A 22,367-nucleotide genomic window follows, 5' to 3' on the forward strand; every position below is an offset into this window, starting at 1 on the left:
TGTGTCTTGGATCCAAGATCCTATCTACTTAAAGTTAAAGTTAAAGTGCCATTATGTTGCAGCTTTTTAAAATAATTTTGTCAATTTGTTCTGGCCTGAAATAAATTGGCCCTTTGAAACATATCTTTGTCTTTGTGTGTTGCATGTAGACCACATTGATTTCTGAGTTCAGTGATGCAAATGCATGTCAAGTTGATCAACAGATTGTATTATTCTCCAGTGCAATAACAGTACTGAAATGAAGGCTAAAAGGGCATTTATGGAAGCCTTAAAAAAAAAAAAGGAGAAAAAAAAGAAGTAACTAAATAGTTACTTTTCACAGTAACGCATTACTTTTTGGTGTAAGTAACTGAGTTAGTAACTGAGTTACTTTTGAAATAAAGTAACTAGTAACTGTAACTTGTTACTGGGTTTCAGTAACTAACCCAACACTGGGTATGGGTTATACTTATAGAGCGCTTTTCTACCTTCAAGGTACTCAAAGCGCTTTGACACTATTTCACCATTCACCCATTCATACACACATTCACACACTGATGGCGGGAGCTGCCATGCAAGGCCCTAACCACGACTATCAGGAGCAAGGGTGAAGTGTCTTGCTCTAGGACACAACAGACGTGACTAGGTTGGTAGAAGCTGGGGATCGAACCAGGAACCCTCACGGCCACTCTCCCAACTGCGCCACGCCGTTGTACACAAATGCTTACGGCATTCTTTTAAAGCAGGAATCTACTGGCACCGAGTGAAGGAACTGGAGAGCTTACGGCTTACAGAGTTTACTTTTTTGGATTACATCAACACTACCCTGCTCCGTGGCTTTGTGGATAGAGTGTCCGCCCTGAGATCGGTAGGTCGTTCTTAAAATCAAACGTTTTACACAACTATCAAAACCTTACACTCAAGGAGCCAAACACCGGACAAGATTAGCACAACTATAAGCACAAGGTCAGCTCCACACATGTCGCAAACCACTGCACACAGTGAATTCCTAAACATTAAACACACTATACATTAGACATAGATGCATATCATGATATTACTTCCTTGCAAATTCCAAAGCACAAAGGAGGACTTCAAAGAGAAGGAAAAGGAGGTAGAGAAAGAGGTGAAGGCAGAGGCTATGCTAGAGGTCGAGGCCGGGGTAGAGTTAGAAGAAAAGGGCAGAGGTCTTAGGTCGTACTTGGTGATTTTTGTGTATTGTATATTTGCACTGTCTCTGTGTACTTCACTTACATTTCTTAAATCACTGAGAAGTAGAATTTCTAAAAGTGTTTTAGGTTAAGCACAGCAGTGTGTAACTGGTTCAGACATAATGAAGTCATATGAAGCGTGTGTGTTTGCATTTGGTGACAAAATATAATTTTTATTAAGTAGGGTATAGTTTTCACAAGAGTGTTTCATTGTGGGAAGGAACTGTGGTGTTCTGCTAATTGCGTGTATGGTGGTGCTTATTGTGTGTAGTATTTTGAAAAACCGGGCCCTCTATTCAAAATCGTGCGTAAGCAAATGAAAAAAAAACAATTAGTCAGAAGAGTATGAGTATCAGGTGTGGCTTCGCTCTGTGACGCAGAAACCAGGCACTGCAACAAAAGGAAGATAGGCGGCAGCAAGTCACAATCATGACAACCAATTCAATAATGTCGCTATTTTAGAGCAAGGTGACCTAAGTAAAAGTAAAAAGTAGTCACCCAAATAAGTAAGTATTCCGTGAAAAAAAATGCTCAAGTATTGAGTAACTGGACTTATCCAATAACTACTTTTGATGGTACTTGCACGACAAAGAAATTGTTCCGATTTTTCCGGTCCGGATTCCACTTTCGATTCTGCTTAACGTTTCAGTTCCGGTTCTCTTATCGATTGTTATTTGGGGAAAAAAAGAGAAAAATAGGTGGATTTGTCTCAATTTCATTTAGTTTAGGGTCAACATTTTTAGGGTATCGGTCAAGGAGTTGACCCCAGGTTGCAGAGACGAGAGGCAAGGTTGAATTACAAAAAGGAAAAATGTAAATTAATCAAAAAGGGATAACAAAAGGCGATGGGGCGGAAGCGCACACCATGTATCACAGACAAAAAAACGGTTCCTCAATGGTCAGCAAAGGAAAAAGCCAGGGCTAGTGATGGGTTGATGAGGCGTCATGAAGCGTTTCGACACATTGCAAAACTGTATTGATACTGTGGCGATACTGTGTCACTAAATACTGACATCTGCTGGACATTAAAAATCCCTACAGGCAACCTATGGACCGACTCAACTGACACTGATTTTATGACCTAGTATATACAATAATATAAACCAAGTCATTGTATTTCATTTAGGATTATTTCATATCTTCATTTAAATAAAAATATATTTCTATCTTTTTTAGATACAGTCAATAAATAATGTGAACATGTATCATAACATGGAAATCTAAGAGAATGTGTTGTGAATGAGGATGCTTGTGGACTGGGAATTAAATTTTTTTTTTTTTTTACACATTTTTATTTAAAAAAAAACAGTTTTTCCAACGTATTAAATTTTAGACGATTTCTCTTCTTAGTCATTATATCTCCGGCTGTAGAAAAGACCCGCTCACAGGGCACAGAGGAGGCGTCAGTGCGACACAGGTCGCGTATCGGTCACGTGACCGAAACAGCTCATGATCGGTCACGTGACTTTCTAAAAGCGGTACGCGCACCCACACAGTGTTTTGCTCTATGAGCTCGACGCACACGCCGATGCATCGGTGTTGCCGGACCCATCACTAGCCAGGGCGCACTGAGCACAGCAAAAAGTCCAACAAAGAATCCTCTATACCTCAGGGAGGCTATAGGAAGCAAACACAAAGAGGTTAGGGATTACAGAACTAAGGAGCGACAAAGTACCAGGACTGGCGAGGTGAAGCAGGGGCATGAACGTGAGAAGTTCAGGAGACAATAACCGGCAATGCCAAGCTGTCAGTGACCAGCTTAAATACTCTCAGGCTAAATTGGTTGCAGGTGTGCCTTAGTGTCCGCCCCCCGCCAAGGACGAATGAATTAAAAAAACAGACCATAGAAACAAATGCAGACATCACAATAAAGGAGAAGGCAGGATAATGATAAAACACAACAAACACAGCCTTACAAAGCCTATAGTGAGGTCACCTATGTAGCATAGAAAAAAAAACAATTACATTTTTAAAATAAATGTAATGCAGATTTTAACTAAATAAATAATGTGGAAATTACACAAGAATGTAATATTTAGTAACATGTGATATTACCCTGTTAAATGCAAAGTGGGATGTCAAGCCTTTATTGGTTATAATTTTGATGATCGTGGCTTACAGTTTATGACAACCCATCCATCCATTTTCTACCGCTTATTTCCCTTCGGGGTCGAGGGGGGTGCTGGAGCCTATCTCAGCTACAATCGGGCGGAAGGCGGTGTACACCCTGGACAAGTCGCCACCTCATCGCAGGGCCAACACAGATAGACAGACAACATTCACACTCACATCCACACACTAGGGCCAATTTAGTGTTGCCAATCAACCTATTCCCAGGTGCATGTCTTTGGAGGTGGGAGGAAGCCGGAGTACCCGGAGGGAACCCACGCAGTCACGGGGAGAACATGCAAACTCCACACAGAAAGATCCCGAGGCCGGGATTGAACTCACGACTACTCAGGACCTTCGTATTGTGAGGCAGACGCACTAACCCCTCTTCCACCGTGCTGCCCTTTATGACAACCTTTAATTGAAAATATCAGAAAATGTGGGCTTTCAAAAAGCGTAAGCCAAGATCATCCAAATAATATTAAAGGCTTGACATATCTCACTTTGCATGTAATGAGTTCATATCACATATTAGTTGCACAATTGTACAGACGTTTGTATTTAATTGCTGACATAAATGGACTTTTACACAATATTCTAATTTCATGAGTTTCACCTTTTTTTAAATCTTGGCAAGTGGCAAATAGATTGCATTGTACCAACTTCTGGAGGTGAGGCTTTAAAACCACATTTAGCATGGCGGTGATGGCGTCATGCTCTGTTTTGCTGACAGTCCTACTGGAGCACTGCAGAAAGTTAATTTATTTATAAATCAGTTTTACATTGGTAGCATATTATGATACCCATGGGTTTGGGTTTTTTCTTGCCCTGATGTGGGATGTGAGCCGAGGATGTCGTTGTGGCTTCTGCAGCCCTTTGAGACACTCGTGATTAAGGGCTATATAAATACACTTTGATTGACTTTGATTGATTTGTTACTATTTTACAACTTACCTAAAAACTAAAAGTCGGATCAGTGCTCACTTTCTCTTTGTGTCAACGGTATGCACAGTAGGGTTGCACATATTTCATAACCCATATAACACTAATGTGTGTTAACCTGCAACATAAATACAAGTATTTTAAAATGCATTCAACTCCAACACAACAATTACATTTTTTTTAAATCTAAATGTGTCAGTTGATGACAAATGTTCAACAGATAATCTTGGAAATGTAAACTCAAAGTTATTAACCAGTGCAGCGAAGCAAGAAAAGCAAACATTAAAATCAAACTTTAAAATGACCTCTGACCCCTCTGGAATCAATCAGTTCAGTGAATTCCCAACATGCTACTGCCTTCCTTGTGTTGACCCAGGGGATTTCCCTGTTTTCTTCACCGGGGATGAATCACTTAGATGCTTTCTTTTAAAGTTGATGCGAGTTTATTGCAAACTACTGTACCCAAACTTGGAAATAAAAGCATAACTTCAACATTATTTGACCAGAAAAGAGATTAGGTCACTCGAAAATACTCCCAACGTATCTTATGTTCGCTAAAAAAAAGTTGAGAATGTGATGCTTTTATCTGTATTTGCCAGACACAAAGGGCATTTTGTTGTAAAGAAACACGCATTTTTGTTTGCGCTGGGAGGGAGCTGCTGTCACCCAAGAAAGGATTGATTGTATTTCAGATAAAGACAAGGAAACAAGAGCGAATGATTTACCGAAAATGTTATAGTGATAGGAAGACGGTCTGCTTCCCCCTCAACCTTGTGTTTGTGTGCTTTGTAATGTAGATACACTACCCGTAAGGGCGCGCATTTATCATACTATAATCTTTCTGAAGGTGGTTAAGCGCCAAGATAAGGTTGTGTGTGTATACCAATATCAGAAACTACACCCAATATATAAATAAAAGTACTATTAAACATTGATTGGTCTCATGATATTTTGTGACACTTTTACACATATATATTATTATAGCATGGCAAGTAGAAGGGCACACCAGTGCAATACACCAAAAATTATAAGTGATATGATAATTATTAACAAAAAAGATTATTGTTGGGTTTTGTTCCTTGTGTGCAAGATGCCACTGGGGCCTGTACAAAAAAATGGCCAGAATATTAGGTACAGCTTCACAATTTCCTTGACGGAATAAACAATGCTCAGTTTTGTCAATGCCAGAGTAGTTTTTGCTCAGGTATTCAAGCCACTCTACCAACTGGCCTGGGTCGGTTGATAGAGCGGCTGTGCCGGCAACTTGAGAGTTCCAGGTTTGATTCCCGTCCTAGTCACTGTTGTTGTGTCCTTGGGCAAGACACTCTACGCACCCACTGGTTTAAATGTAACTTAAAGATGTAGATAATATATATATATATAGTCAAGGTTTCTGTGGTTTATCCGTTATACAGTGCTCAATACCAGGGTAGAGCGAAATATACGTTAGGTCAGAAAGAACACGGGCTATATCATCCCTACAAGCCTGTTTCACAGGTTTTCCTATGTATATATATATATATATATATATATATATATATATATATATATATATATATATATATATATTAAGGCTGCAGCTAACGATTATTTTTCTATCGATTAATCCATAGATTATTTTTTCGATTAATCGGTTAATCTATAGATTATTTTTTCGATTAATCTATAGATTATTTTTCCTTTTACCGATTATTTTTTTAATTTAAAATGAAGATGAAAAAATAAATGTTGGCCAGTTTTTTCAAAAGGCATGACTTTTATTTACAAAAAAAAAAAGTATGGCCACTCAGTCAACATTGACAACAACATGACAAAATATTCTGTAACAATGTAAACATTTAAAACTTTTAACATTTAACAAAATTAAAAGTAGCTTATTTGCTTTTTAATGTGTAATATAAAAGTAAACATCCAGTGCAAATCTTAATATTCTGCAATAGTATAAGCATTTCAAAAGTAAAAGTATTGCTTATTTTGCTTTAAAATGTGCAAAAATAAAGATAAACATCCAATACAAAAAAGTGCAAAAGGAAATATTCTGTAACAGTGTAAACATTTCAACAAAAGTAAAAGTATTGCTTATTTTGCTTAATAACGCAACAATGATAGTATGATTAAAGTGAAAGTTAATTGTTGGTTTGTACATAGTATATGTAACTGTTAATGTTGTAAAAGGTATTTGCACAACTAGTTAACGTTAGCGTTAAAGAGGAGCGCGTCTTTGTAAACACTGAACAGGCACGCCAAACGCGCCTCTCAGAGCGAAACAGTGTTTTAGTTTATGAATTTACAACGCAGATACAAATAACACATTCATGTTTTTGTGTAATGATGACAACGTATACTCACGCGGACGATTGACTAGTTGATGGTGATGGCAAGAACGCTGTCGGGTGTTTTCTTTTCAAATGTTCCTTCATAGCCGTTGTGCTGCTATGATAGGCCATTTCCGCTCCACACAGTGTGCATACAACAACTGTCAAGTGTTTTGCTTTTTTCGCTGTGCTTATCCCACACTTGAAGGGATGTACCAATGCAGAATGTGGCTTCTGGATTTCACTCAAAAGACCAGACCGTAGTTACTTATTCCTTTTATTTTCCTTTAGTTTGCAACAGTTTTTCCAATGAAGAAACAGCTTCTTTTTTCTTCTTTAGTCTTTTTAGCAGTCTTTAGCAGTGTTAGTAGACTTTAGTTTCTTTAGCTGTCATTAGCTGTCTTTAGTAGCCTTTAGTAGCCTTTAGCTTCTTTAGTAGGTGAAAAACCTTTAAGGACAAAACACCACAAGATAAACATGCTGTAAAAAATCAATCAATTATCAATACCATAATTTACAATTATTAATTAGGCTATCAAACTCTTAACCATTAAACAAGTGCAAGAAAATGGACACATCTTTTCCCTTTAAGTTAAAACAGATTTTAAATAAATTGTCTCAACATAAATGCACCAAGATACATATAAAATACATTTAAACCCAGAAACACAATAGATAAATGCAGCAGAAAACCCAATATGCAAATACATAAATACCTAACCAATTAACCACCTATTTAGATACATATTTAAAATCCATAATCAATATAAATATATTATTAATTTAGCAGTGAAACACTCAATCTTAAACGCTGTCTACTGGTAGAAAAATGCCCCTTTTTCTATTGCCTCACCAGCAGCCAATGATCCAACACAGTTAAATCCAACACTTTAAGTTGAGTGACTTCACCCTCCTGATGAAGCAAACTGCTACAACATTTATCAAACTAAGCAAAGAATATCAACACTAAACAACAGTTACATAACACACTGTGTGTATTTAGCCTCCAGACTAAGCACGCTACATGCACACAACTCCCCCCCTCCCCCCATCTCACCAGCGCAACAAGTGCGCCACACCCACGAAGAGAAATATTAAATCTTACATACTTTTGGCACAACTCTTGGTTATCTGTAATGAACTAAACCTTTTTCCACTCTGCGCTGGCGTCTTTTGTACTCCTTGATTTGACACAGCGGTCTAATTACTGGGCTCGTGCCCCAACAGATGAGACGGGAGCGCCCCGCGTTATACCTGCGCGTGAACGTAAACTGATCGGCTCTGATCATATAAGCCGACTGGCCGAAATAATGCCGAATTATATACATTTCCTGGGGTTGCCGAGGTGAATAGGGATGCGGATGTGCTCTAAGATAAAATATAATTTTATTAAGTGGGGTTTGGCTGGTTGCTAAACAGCCACGGTTGCGAGCTCGCGCGTCAGCTGACGAGACAGCTGTTCGCCGCTACAACATTATAAGGCCGTTTATTGAAATACTCCCACACTTTTGACGACTTTTGGCGTGCTTTTTTCCCCTCGCTCGCACCGCTCGCATCGTCTGCTTTGCGCTCCGCCATGACGGCAGTGTGACGTAAATATGCGACGCGTCGACGCATATAAACGACGTCGACGTATTTACGTAACCGATGACGTCGACTACGTCGACGCGTCGTTTCAGCCTTAATATATATATATATATATATATATATATATATATATATATATATATATATATATATATATACATAGGTTTTCCTATGTATGTATATATATATATATATATATACTGTATATATATATATATATAAGAAAACCTGCGAAACAGGCTTGTAGGGATGATATAGCCTGTGTTTTTTCTGACCTAACGTATATTCCGCTCTACCCCGGTATTGAGCACTGTATAACGGATAAACCACAGAAACCTTGACTATATATATATATTATCTACATCTTTAAGCTACATTTAAATCATATATATATATAAATATATATATATATATACATATATATATATATATATATATACATATATATATATATATATATATATATACATATATATACATCTTTGTCTACAGCGGGTCCTTCGCCGCCGCCATCTTTGTCTTCAGCGGATCCTTCACCGGTGCCGCCGCCATCTTCGTCTTCAGCGGGCCCTTCGCCAATGCCGCCGCCATCATTTTCTTCAGCGGGTCCTTCCACGACGCTGCCGCCATCCTCGTCTTCAGCGGGTCCTTCCACGCCGCCGCCACCACCGTCTCCAGCGGGCTAATTGTCGCCTCCGCGACCTTCAGCTTGCCGGCCGCACAGGCGGCCATCAGGCGCCCACACGCGGCCCCCTCGTCGGCAAAGAATGTGGCTGTTCTCTGGTCGCCTGTGCCTCGCCCGCCTCGCCAGTAGATCGCCCCCGCTAACTGACTTTTCCCCGCTGGCTGCGAGGACATATGGCCAGGCAACCCACCACCTAGTCCTTCCTCCGCCCTCCCGTGATTTTAACTTTTTTTTCTTTTTGTTTTCTAATATTACGGCGTGGCGAAGTTGGTAGAGTGGCCGTGCCAGCAATCGGAGTGTTGCTGGTTACTGGGGTTCAATCCCCACCTTCTACCATCCTAGTCACGTCCGTTGTGTCCTTGGGCAAGACACTTCACCCCTTGCTCCTGATGGCTGCTGGTTAGCGCCTTGCATGGCAGCTCCCGCCATCAGTGTGTGAATGTGTGTGTGAATGGGTGAATGTGGTAATACTGTCAAAGCGCTTTGAGTACCTTAAAGGTAGAAAAAGTGCTATACAAGTATAACCCATTTATCATTTATTTATAATATGTATTCGTTTTGTTGGGGGGGTGGGGTGGGGGGGAATTCTGTCACGACTGGTTACACCAGGCTGTGCCTTTATGTTTGGTTTTGTTAGAGTCCTCTGGTGTTTTGTGTTAGTTCCTGTCCTGTGCTTTTATTTTGGCGGTTTTGTTGGTGTTTTCCCGTGGCTGCTTCACTTCTGTCCCAGAGCATTTCCATTCACTTGTTTTCTGTTTGCAATCAATACTATTTAAGTTGATCCTTTTTCTACCTTTGTTGTCGGGACATTGTTGATGATGCTGTTATCTGTTCACTGGTGACTACAGACGATCTTTTTCCATGTTACGCTACTACTATGTGGACGCCGTCTGCTCCACATTTCCTGTGAGTGGTTTGCTGGGTTTCAGCAGTTTGTTTTGTGTCTTTCATAGCCTGGCCGTTTGGAGCACTTCCCTTCTGCTCTCGCCTTTTGTTTTTTTGCCTCTTTAATTAATAAATACCCCTTTTTACCTGCCGCTGCTACCTCGCAACAACCAATCTGCGTCTTCCATGATGCATCGTTTATCAACGCTTGACACACTGTAATTGAAAAAGCAGTTATGGAATGTCCATAATTGCTTTCTGGCACGAGTCTATCGTTTCTTTTTAATTCATGCAAGAACTAATTGATAAATGGAAAAGACAAAACACTGTCAGACCAGAATAACATGTTCATGTATTTCTATTTTTACTTCAGTCATGCTACCGCATCTTTCAAATTGCACTTTTACTGGGAAAAAAAAAAGAAAATGTGTTTTCAATGGGAGTTTTATGTTGTGTGGGGGTAGTTTTTGTACATTTGGAGAGTTAAGAATGTCAGTTAGTTTACAGTATATAAGTACTGTGATTGAACTGTGATTGAACTGCAACTAGTCCCAGTTCATTGAAGTCAGCTGGGAAGGGCTCCAGCTCACCAATGACCCTACTAAGGATAAGCAGTATAGAAAACGGATGGATGTTTTATCAGAACCTACATAGACACTTGCCCTATGTACTGTTTTACTTGATGAGCTGTCTCCAAACTGTGACAAATGGGACACACACTACACCCGTTCAATCTCCTTCTAAAACCCCTGGGAAAATGATGGAACCACTTGACTTGGAGGATGTTCATTCAGTTGTTTTTTTATAGGAAAAAAGCAGAGATGACACAAAATAGTCGTCATTTAAAATGGCAATTTTCTGGATTCAAGAAACAATAAAAGTAATCAGGAAAATAAATTGTGGAGGTCAGTAACAGTTTCATTTTTAGATCAAGCAGAGTGCAAAAATTATAGCACTCAATTTTGAAAAACATATGGAATCACTCTGTAAATTTTCCTTTCCAAAGCTGACAACTGCATCAGATTACACCTGTTCATTAGTCTGCAGTTAAAAAGGGGTGTTTACACTTTGGAGAGCTGTTGCGTCAGGTGGATTGACATGAATCGTGGCTGTAACACGAGAGATGTCATTTGAAACTGGGCCAGCCGCGGCCAACTTGGGTGGGGTGACCTGGGGAGAGCCCTGCCGTGCACTCCGGGGGGGAGGGGGCGAGGTCTTGGGGGCCCTGTTGCTGGTGGGGTGGGGGCGGTCTTCCCATCCAGTTGCATAGAGTCTCTGGGCCCCTCGGGGCCCGCATGGGGTGTGGTTTCTCGCTGGCTTGGGGGCTGGCTGTCCCGTGCTTCTCCCGTGCCTTGTCCCCTGCTGGGCGCAGCTGTCTACGGCCTTCCGGGCGGAACGGTGGGACCGGCTTCGGGGTTCCTGTCGCTGGCCAGCCTGGCTGCGTGGGGCCAATGGTCCCTTGTTCCCTGGGTGCCGCACCTGCTGTTTTGGGTTGGGCTCTATGGATTGCTCGGGCTGTATTCTGGCTCCCGCACACACTGGGAAACAAATATATTGTACATACAAATACACATTTATACTCACATACACGCAATTATTCATACATATATACAAAACCCAAAACCAGTGAAGTTGGTACGTTGTGTAAATCGTAAATAAAAACAGAATACAATGATTTGCAAATCCTTTTCAACCTATATTCAATTGAATGCACTGCAAAGACAAGATACTTAACGTTCGAACTGAAAAATTGTGTTTTTTGCAAATATTCCAACTATCATTTGGAATTTGATGTTTCAAAAAAGCTGGCACAAGTGGCAAAAAAGAAAATTGAGGAATGCTCATGAAACACCTATTTGTTAAAGTTAAGTTAAAGTTAAAGTACCAATGATTGTCACACACACACTAGGTGTGGTGAAATTTGTCCTCTGCATTTGACCCATACCCTTGTTCACCCCCTGGGAGGTGAGGGGAGCAGTGGGCAGCAGCGGTGGCCGCACCCGGGAATCATTTTTGGTGATTTAACCCCCAATTCCAACCCTTGATGCTGAGTCATTATCTCCAAGCAGGGAGATAATGGGTCCCATTTTTATAGTCTTTGGTATGACTCGGCCGGGCTTTGAACTCACAACCTACCGATTTCAGGGCGAACACTCTAACCACTAGGCCACTGAGTAGGTTTGGATCATCCCACAGGTGAACAGGCTAATTTGGAACAGGTGGGTGCCATGATTTAGTATAAAAGAAGCTTCCATGAAATGCTCAGTCATTCACAAACAAAGATGGGGCGAGGGTCACCACTTTGTGAACAAATGCGTGAGCAAATCGTCAAACAGTTTAAGAACAACATTTCTCAACCAGCTATTGCAAGGAATTTAGGGATTTCACCATCTACGGTCCATAATATCGTCGAAAGGTTCAGAGAATCTGGAGAAATCATAGCACGTAAGCGGCAAGGCTGAAAACCAACATTGAATGCCTGTGACCTTCGATCCCTCAGGCGGTACTCCATCAAAAAGCGGCATCAGTGCGTAAAACATGGGCTCAGGAACACTTCAGAAAACCACTGTCAGTAACTACAGTTTGCCGCTACATCTGCAAGTGCAAGTTAAAATTCTACTATGCAAAGCAAAAGCCGTTTATCAACAACACCCACAAACGCCGCTGGCTTCTCGGGGCTCGAGCTCATCCAAGATGGACTGATGCAAAGTGGAAAAGTGTTCTGTGGTCTGACGAGACCACATTTGAAATAGTTTTTGGAAACTGTGGACGTTGTGTCCACAGACCAAAGAGGAAAAGAACCATCCATACTGTTACAGCAAAGTTCAAAAGCCAGCATCTGTGATGGTATGGGGGTGTATTAGTGCACAAAAGACATGGGTAACTTACACATCTGTGAAGGCACCATTAATGCTGAAAGGTACATACAGGGTTTGGAGCAACATATGTTGCCATCCAAGCAACGTCTTTGTCATGGACGCCCCTGCTTATTTAAGCAAGACAATGCCAAGCCACATTCTGCACGTGTTGCAACAGCATGGCTTCATAGTAAAAGAGTGCGGGTACTCGATTGGCCTGCCTGTTGTCCAGACCTGTCTCCCATTGAAAATGTGTGGCGTATTATGAAGCGTAAAATATGACAACTGAGACACCGGACTGTTGAACAACTTAAGCTGCACATCAAGCAAGAATGGGAAATAATTCCACCTGAAAAGCTTCAAAAATTGGTCTCCTCAGTTCCCAAACATTTACTGAGTGTTGTTAAAAGTAAAGGCCATGTAACACAGTGGTAAAAATGCCCCCTGTGCCAACTTTTTTGCAATGTGTTGCTGCCATTAAATTCTAAGTTAATGATTATGTGCAAAACAAATTACGTTTCTCAGTTTGAACATGAAATATCTTGTCTTTGCAGTCTATTCAATTGAATATAAGTTGTAAAGGACTTGCAAATCATTGTATTCTGTCTTTATTTACGATTTACACAATGTGCCAACTTCACTAGTTTTGGGTTTTGTACATACAAACGCGCACACATAGGTACCTAAGCTCCCACATACATACACAAATACAGTACATGCATACACACTCAAACTTCATACATCCACACACACATTCACTGTACAAACATACATATACACATACTGTACATATACATTCACTGTACAAACATACATATACACATACTGTACATATACATTCACTGTACAAACATACATATACACATACTGTACATATAGATTCACTGTACAAACATACATATACATATACAAGCACATATGCATACATACAGTGAAGCATAAAATCACTTTTCATCAAACATATATTAGCGTTGTTCCCAGGGGAAAACTGGGTAACACACAGCACACTGACAAAGCTTAATCGAAGTTAAGTTTTCTATGATTTTAGAAAATTGTGGAAGCAAAAAAACAGGTATTTATTTTGTAAATTGGTGTTTGTCTCTCACTTTATAATTGGGTCCAACTTCTGTTATTTTCCTTTTATCTGAGAATGTGCCTCTTGGAAATTAAATATGTTAAAGCAGGGTTCACCAACGCGGTGCCCGCGGGCACCAGGTAGCCCGTAAGGACCAGATGAGTAGCCCGCTGGCCTGTTCTAAAAATAGCTCAAATAGCAGCACTTACCAGTGAGCTGCCTCTAATTTTTAAATTGTATTTATTTACTAGCAAGCTGGTCTCGCTTTGCTCGACATTTTTAATTGTAAGAGATACAAAACTCAAATAGAATTTGAAAATCCAAGAAAATATTTTAAAGACTCGGTCTTCACTGACAAAGAAACAGATAACAGATTTGGTGTCCAGTTCAAAGTGTGACATGATTTATTTAAAAATTTGAGGGTTGACTTTTGTATTTTACATGAGTTATTATTTGTACAAACATGGTGCAAAGTAATTCATGATTTGTTAAAAAATGTTAGTGGCTAGCTAGTTAAAATGGAATATTGTGATTTCACAAGACTGTCTTAGAAGTGATCATTTGAAAATGTTCAATTTGAAAAATGTGCACTAAGAGAAAATTTAAAAATAAAGTGTTGCATATTGATATTTATCTGTTTCTATATATATTTATTGTGAGAAATCGTTAAGATGATCAGTGTTTCCACAAAGATAAATATAATTAATTATTAATAATAATGTAGAGTTAAAGGTAAATTGAGCAAATTGGTTATTTCTGGCAATTTATTTAAGTGTGTATCAAACTGGTAGCCCCTGCGATGAGGTGGCGACTTGTCCAGGTTGTACCCCGCCTTCCGCCCGATTGTAGCTGAGATAGGCTCCAGCGTCCCCAAAGGGAATAAGCGGTAGAAAATGGATGGATGGAAACTGGTAGCCCTTCGCATTAATCAGTACCCAAGAAGTAGCTCTTGGTTTCAAAAAGGTTGGTGACCCCTTCGTTAGAGGTTCTGAAATGTCTTCAATAACTGTTTTTATTGTTTCCATATACATGACAGTCTGTTGAGGTCTGGGATTTACATTTCTTTACAATTTTGATTATTTTTCTTTTGTCTCATTTTTTTTAGCAACATCGAGTTAGGATTTCTGTCTGTGGTTTCATTCGAGTCCTCAACTGGCCCGTCATGAACATCTGGAATGGTCTGTTTCAGTTAAGTTCCAATATTTACAAAGTTTTTATTAAAGCACTCAGCTACATTGTCTATATTGTTATTTTTTTTGTTTCCCTCTGAAAAGTTTTGAGGGTTATCTTTCTTGCACCATTTTTGATTATACTATTTCGTTTGCCCCATGTTGCTCTCATGTTGTTGATGTTCTTGTCTAACAGTTGACTGTAGTGTTCTTTTCTACATGTGCGTAGTATGCTAGTTTGCTTGATCTTATATTTTTTTTTATATACTTTGCCTCTATAGATCTTTGTGTTATAAATATTCTATACAATGTATTTTTTTGTTGCAAGCATTTTTCAATCCCTTTATCATCCATCGTTGTGTTCTTTTGCTTTTTGCTTAATTGTTTCCATGGACAATGTTTGTCATAAAGTTTCAGGAAAGTATTCATTTTCCATTAGTCTCATTTACATCATTTTCTCTGTGCACATTGTCCCAACTTTGTTCTCTTAGATCATTTTTAAAATGCAATCACGTATTTCTTTGAAGTGTCTTCATGATCAGGGCAGCACGGTGTAAGAGGGGTTAGTGCATCTGCCTCACAATACGAAGGTCCTGAGTAGTCTTGGGTTCAATCCCGGGCACGGGATCTTTCTGTGTGGAGTTTGCATGTTCTCCCCGTGACTGCGTGGGTTCCCTCCGGGTACTCCGGCTTCCTCCCACCTCCAAAGACATGCACCTGGGGATAAGTCGATTGGCAACACTAAATTGGCCCTAGTGTGTGAATGTGAGTGTGAATGTTGTCTGTCTATCTGTGTTGGCCCTGCGATGAGGTGGCGACTTGTCCAGGGTGTACCCCGCCTTCCGCCCGATTGTAGCTGAGATAGGCTCCAGCGCCCCCCGTGACCCCAAAGGGAATAAGCGGTAGACAATGGATGGATGGATGGTGTCTTCATGATCTATTTTTCTCTTCCTGTAATTTCCGTCATAGATTCTGAAAACCAGTGGATGATCGCTGATCTCGGTTATTCGCAGACCACTTGTAGTGTTATTGTCAAAAACATTAGTAAAGCTATTATCAATAACCGTAGCAGAGTGACTTGTGATTCTGCTTGCCCTTGTGATTTTAGGATGTAATCTCATACTATACATTGTGTTTATGAAATCATCAATTGTCTTTTGCTTGTTAGGGTTCAAAATGTCGATGTTTAAGTCACCACATATGACAATTACTGTTTGACTGATATCAGTGAAGGTTGCCTTAATCCAGTTCTCAAATGCTTGACTGAGGTGCTCTGTATGTACAGCTGATCAATACATTTTTGCTTTTTTCATGACATATTTCAATGCTTATACATTTTAAAGTATTTTCAATGGCAAATTACATATTTTTTTATCACGTAATAGTGCAAGTCCTTCGTCAAATAAATTGCAACTCTGCCTCTATTCTTTTTGGATCTGTTAATATAGTTAAGTTCATATCCTTTCAGTTTGAAATCTATTCCTTTCTTAGCTTTCATCAACGTCTCTGATAGGAAGATCACTTTGAAGGGTCCGTTGAATTGTTCCAAAAAATGCACCATATTTTTGTAATTTGCATATAGGCTTCTGGAGTTGAGATGAATAATTGACAGTGCCGGATTTAATGTTGGTATTGTACTGTTCCTCTGTATAATATGAGCAATTCTCACATAGTGATCGTGAATGATAGACAACATTTCCAAGAAAGTGTAGTTCCCTTTGAAATTTGAAAATTTACTTGTGGTTAATCATTTTAAATGACTTATTATTGTTACGGCTCAAGCACCCGCCCCAGAAATCAACACTGGGAAATCAACACACCTGACGCTGATGAGGACACCACGCACTACTTAGAACTGTGCGTCCTGCGTTCCAGTGCCAGAACGTAGCTACCTGTAGTGTACAGTAAGCCCACACGTCTCTAGCTTCCTTTTCCATGTGCCTACTCGCTCGCTGTGTTACCCCTCCTCTGTGCTCATTGTCTTGTCATGTGTCGTCATCCCGCAGCTCCTCTCTGTCTTCTGGATTTGAGCTGTGTGTCTCGTCTCCCCGGACTTCCCCTGGACTTCTTGCTGGCTTCCCGGCTCTCAACCTTTTGCCTGCCCACAGACATTGACGCCTCTCTCCAGCCGTTCGACCTTTCACATGCCCACGGACTTCCGAGCATGCCTTGCCCTCTCTGGACTTCCGCATTCTTCACAACACGCACCTTCAACACATGCCGGTAACACCCTCAAGTTAATCGCAGCACATAGTCGCGCACCCATACTTTGATTCTCTTGTATTAATAAACACACCGAAGGCTAAGCGACGTTCCTGTCTCAGTGCGGTCTCCTTCTTCACTGTATCATTACAATTAAACTAATTACAGTCACATAAAGAGAAATGCAATTCACGTGGAGAGTGAGGGAGCGCGCAAACATTAGATTCCTTACAGACTGAGCTATACTAATGCCTAGTTGGACATCAACAACACTTATGCGAAAATGCTATGGATTTTACGTGGAGGCTTTTAATTGACTGTGCATCAAGAATCGATCGGAGAAAAAACGAACTAAATGATTTTTTAAAATGTTTGTTTAATATTTGTCAACAGCCATTAACAAAGCAGCAAATAATCTCATACCTATGTAAACATTTGCACACAAGAGTATGCCGATATAATATGTCATGAATGGATTATCATTATTAAAATATTAAATGATAATAAAATATGACTTAAAACTCATTATACACTAGCCTTTAAATAGACCCCCTTTTAGACCAGTTGATCTGCCGTCTCTTTTCTGCTCTGCCCCCCTCTCCTGCGTGGAGAGGTTATCAGGTGACCACAGATGAAATGCTAGCTGTTCAAAGTCGGGACCCGGGGTGGACCAGTCATCTGTGCATCAGTTGGTGACGTCTCTACCATACTTGCCAACCTTGAGACCTCCGATTTCGGGAGGTGGGGCGTGGGGGCGTGGTCGGGGGTGGGGCGGGGCGTGATTGGGGGCGTGGTTAAGAGGGGAGGAGTATATTGACAGCTAAAATTCACCAAGTCAAGTATTTCATATATATATATATATATATATATATATATATATATATATATATATATATATATATATATATATATGTATATATATATGAGAGAGAGATATCTACATCCTGAAAATATGCAAACAAAACTGTGTTTAGATAATTGATACTTCAAACTTGCATAAATAAATGTTAAGGAATATAACATAACTTGGCTTCTGAGAGTTTCAAAATGTAATGAATAAAATGCTAAAGTTGTTGATAAACAAGCAATTATTTAAATTATTAAATATGGTCATTTTAAATGAATTATTATGATAATTTAAAATCAATTATTTCAAATATGTTTATTTTAATGTATAATTGTATGGCTGGATGTAATAAGGAGTCAGGAAAAAATACAAATGAAAATACAATTAATTTTGATGTTTTTAGCAAAATATAGTAAAAATGTATATATATATATATATATTTTTTAAATTAATAAATATATTTATTTTTAGGTAAAATAAACATAATAATACAATTTATCTCTAGTCTGGATGATTTAGTTCTTGTCACCCTGTTGTCCTCCCGTCATGAAAAAAGGCTGTCCTCAGTCAGGTCCGCATGGAGCTGGAGGGGGCGTGGCTTCCAGCTCCGGCTGAAAATCGGGAGATTTTCGGGAGAATATTTGTCCCGGGAGGTTTTCGGGAGAGGCGCTGAATTTCGGGAGTCTCCCGAAAAATTCGGGAGGGTTGGCAAGTATGGTCTCTACGCTGCTGACTTGTCTCCACTCAAGATGATCTCCTGTTGGCCCCACTACGGACTGGACTCTCAAACTATTAATTAGATCCACTCGACATCCATTGCACCGGTCGCCTGGGGGGGTGGGGGGGTCTGCGGTCCCCTCCAAGGTTTCTCATTGTATCCCATTGGGTTGAGTTTTTTCTTGCCCTGATGTGGGATTTGAGCCGAGGATGTCGTTGTGGTTTGTGCAGCCCTTTGAGACACTTGTGATTTAGGGCTATATAAATAAACTTTGATTGATTGATTGATTGACTTACCATTACACGAGAGCGTAGTAATGTCAGTCCTGGTTATCAAAAGTCACCGGCAAGAGCATTTCCTCAAATAACCCACCTTCAAGTTTGTAAATATTATTATATGAGGAGTTTATGTGATTTTCATTGTTTCCTGTCACTGGTTATTTATACAAAGTCGTGCTACAGTCCGACTCTGTCGCAGTGACCTCAAGTGCTACTCGCTCGTCAGACTCGGTAGAGCTCTGTGGAGACACATGGGGGCTGTCCAAGCCCGAGTGCATCATGGGTAGGTAGATGTCATCCATGTTTGGCAGGACAAATACTTTCTAGAGAACCCAAATAAAGTACATTAAGTGTAGTAATGAAAAACGTATTCTGCAACAGGCTGTATTACTTTACCTGGAACTCATCCTGTAGTTTTTTTTCAATCCATTCAGTCACATGACAAAAAGTCACCTCCCTCTCACCTAGTTTGGGTCGGACACGTAGATCTAGTTTGGGTGGTGTACAGAAGCTGTACCTGCATAGGACAAAATTATTTTTATTGAGTCAAAATGTTCATTGCCCACCATTTTTATTCCTGCTACCTTACTAACAATTCTCACAGAAGGTTGTTTTTACCATATTCTATCTGTAGGGGGCGGTGGGATGTTGACAACCAGAGAGCCTGACAACTCTTGCACCTCCACTGTGAGCAGCAAAGGAGTGTTGGACATCTCCTCAAACTTCTTCTTGATGAACTCATTCTCTGCCGCCTTCTGAAAGTATTTGGATTTTGCAATTTTGTCCACAAATCTCAAAATCTTCCTTCCAGTCCTTCCGCCCCCTGTTCTGTGAAATAAGATTTAAAAAAAAGAAGGAGGGGAAGGAACGTATTATTGTGGACGGATTTAACTCTTGAATGCTCCAATTCAGAAAATAAAAAAGAATAAGTAGGTAATTTTTCTAACCACCTGTAATTGAATAAAATCAAATTATTATTATTTAGAATAAGGATGATTAACAAAAATTATACTACATATGTTATGTATAATACCATTTTGAGTTATCTATTCTTCTCAATTGTATTCTGTTTTGACGCCAATTTAGCATTAGCATTTAGCATTCTGTTTTTATGATGGTCATAAAAATCATAGACACCTGAAATCGGAAAAAAGCTCATCTTTTTTTCTTTTGAATGATAAAAATGAACTTATAAAAAAATGGTAGAGGTGATCAGAATACCAGACTGTTTTCCCCCAGTTGCACTCTGACTTGTTGCTAAATTAGCCCTAGCAAAGACCATTCTAGTTCTGACATGGCTATAACAGTTATACTCAGCTGGAATCAGCAGTGGAGAACGTAAGCAGCACCAAGTTCCTGAGGGTGCAGATAACTGACAATATGACCTGGTGCCTACACACCGGAGCTCTTGTAAAAAGAGCTCAGCAGCGCATGCACTTTTTGCGTCGGATGAAAAGAACACAGCTCCCTCCCCTCGTTCTCACCACATTCTAGAGGCACTATAGAGAGCCTACTGAGCAACTGCATCTCTGTCTGGACTGGAGCCTGCAGTGCCTCAGACTGGAAGTCTCTCCAGAGAGTGGTGAGGACGGCGGAAAAGATCATCAGGACTCCTCTTCCTCCTATCCAGGAAATCGCAAAAAGCCGCAGCCTGACCAGGGCTCAGAAAATCTATAGAGACTCCTCCCACCACCACCAAGGACTGTTTTCACTGCTGGACTCTAGAAAGAGGTTTCGCAGCTTCCGTAGCAGAACCTCCAAGTTCTGTAACAGCTTCTTCTCTCAGGCCATAAGACTCTGAATGCATCCTAATAATCCCCTCAATTCCCCCCCCAAAAAACGGATTAACTCGCTGGACTATAAAGACAATATAACATACATCCATAAACGTGGATGCATATGAAAAAGTGAAATATATTTATCTGTACAGTAATCTATTTATTTATATCTGCACCTTATTGCTCTTTTATCCTGCACTACAACGAGCTAATGCAACAAAATGTCGTTCTTATATGTGCTGTAAAGTTCAAATTTGAATGACAATAAAAATAAGTCTAAGTCTAAGTCTAATTGGGTAAATGTATGCTTAATTTTGAATAGGTAGAATGAACAAAAAAGGTACATATTGGTGTACTTTTAGGAGGAGGAGTTCAAGTACCTCGGAGTCTTGTTCACGAGTGGGGGAAGAGTGGATCGTGAGATCGACAGGCGGATCGGTGCGGCGTCTTCAGTAATGCGGACGCTGTATCGATCCGTTGTGGTGAAGAAGGAGCTGAGCCGAAAGGCAAAGCTCTTGATTTACCGGTCGATCTACGTTCCCATCCTCACCTATGGTCATGAGCTTTGGGTCATGACCGAAAAGACAAGATCACGGGTACAAGCGGCCGAAATGAGTTTCCTCCGCCGAGTGGCGGGGCTCTCCCTTAGAGATAGGGTGAGAAGCTCTGTCATTCGGGGGGAGCTCAAAGTAAAGCCGCTGCTCCTCCACATCGAGAGGAGCCAGATGAGGTGGTTCGGGCATCTGGTCAGGATGCCACCCGAACGCCTCCCTAGGAAGGTGTTTCGGGCACGTCCGACCGGTAGGAGGCCACGGGGAAGACCCAGCACACGCTGGGAAGACTATCTCTCCCGGCTGGCCTGGGAACGCCTCGGGATCCCCCGGGAGGAGCTGGACGAAGTGGCTGGGGAGAGAGAAGTCTGGGCTTCCCTGCTTAAGCTGCTGCCCCCGCGACCCGACCTCGGATAAGCGGAAGAAGATGGATGGATGGATGGATGGATTTCAGTATACGGGACATTCGATATATCAATAAGGTGTACCGAGTTCCCACACACTAAACATTGTACAACATTAAACTTATACGGACGGAGGCAAGTGGATAAGATGGAAGCAGCATGAAGTCATTGTTCAGAAGAGATCAGCTTCCATGCTACAAGTTGGAACTATCAATGCCGCACTCCAGGCAATATTGTTCACTATCTCTCTAAAAATAAAATAATCAAACTGTTCAAACAGTTACTGTCCGAGAAACACACATAATTATGGCTTACCACTAGACCCCTATTATACTGTACATGACGTACAATATTTGCCATTGTACTCTGTGTTGATGCTAAATTAGCATTGGCATTTACCCTTCTGTGCCCTTTTCCCCAGCAGGCCCCTGGGGCTCAGAGAATAGCAGCTCTTCTTCATCAGATGAACCAGCACTAGAAGACTCCTCATCACTGTCTGCCAACACAGTTAGGATGGGTTTGCATCTAGGAAGACATGATAAAAGCTATCGATTAATGCAAATTGAAGTTGAATTGCAGGCTCGAAAGGTTGATGCTTGTTTGACAGAGGAGCTTACAAACACAAATGAAAGTGTCTTGTTTGCAGGGAGAGACTTTGGAGCAGCTTGTGACTGCGGAGGATGTCAGACTTTGGCTGGACTTTTAATCCACACCAGCAAGCTTCTGTGACAGCATGCTTGTGCTAATCAGTGCAGTGTGGGGCTAAGGGATGAG

At 40.5% G+C, this 22,367-nt stretch overlaps 1 protein-coding gene across 2 annotated transcripts in view; it reads right to left on the minus strand.

The window, feature by feature from the left end:
* Positions 1-18,212: 18,212 nt before the first annotated feature.
* tex2l (testis expressed 2, like) overlaps positions 18,213-22,367 on the minus strand; it is a 40,000-nt gene continuing 35,845 nt past the window's right edge. For both annotated transcript variants that reach the window (XM_061967437.2, XM_061967438.2), the window contains exons 9-12: positions 21,993-22,118; positions 19,479-19,688; positions 19,257-19,377; positions 18,213-19,183 (exon numbers count right to left, since the gene is read on the minus strand). In XM_061967437.2, coding sequence (XP_061823421.1) covers positions 19,019-19,183; positions 19,257-19,377; positions 19,479-19,688; positions 21,993-22,118 — 622 coding nt within the window. In that variant the 3' untranslated portion in view covers positions 18,213-19,018. The remainder of the gene's footprint in view (positions 19,184-19,256; positions 19,378-19,478; positions 19,689-21,992; positions 22,119-22,367) is intronic.

The sequence above is a fragment of the Nerophis lumbriciformis genome, linkage group LG11, assembly GCF_033978685.3.
Source record: "Nerophis lumbriciformis linkage group LG11, RoL_Nlum_v2.1, whole genome shotgun sequence".
Taxonomy (NCBI): domain Eukaryota; kingdom Metazoa; phylum Chordata; class Actinopteri; order Syngnathiformes; family Syngnathidae; genus Nerophis; species Nerophis lumbriciformis.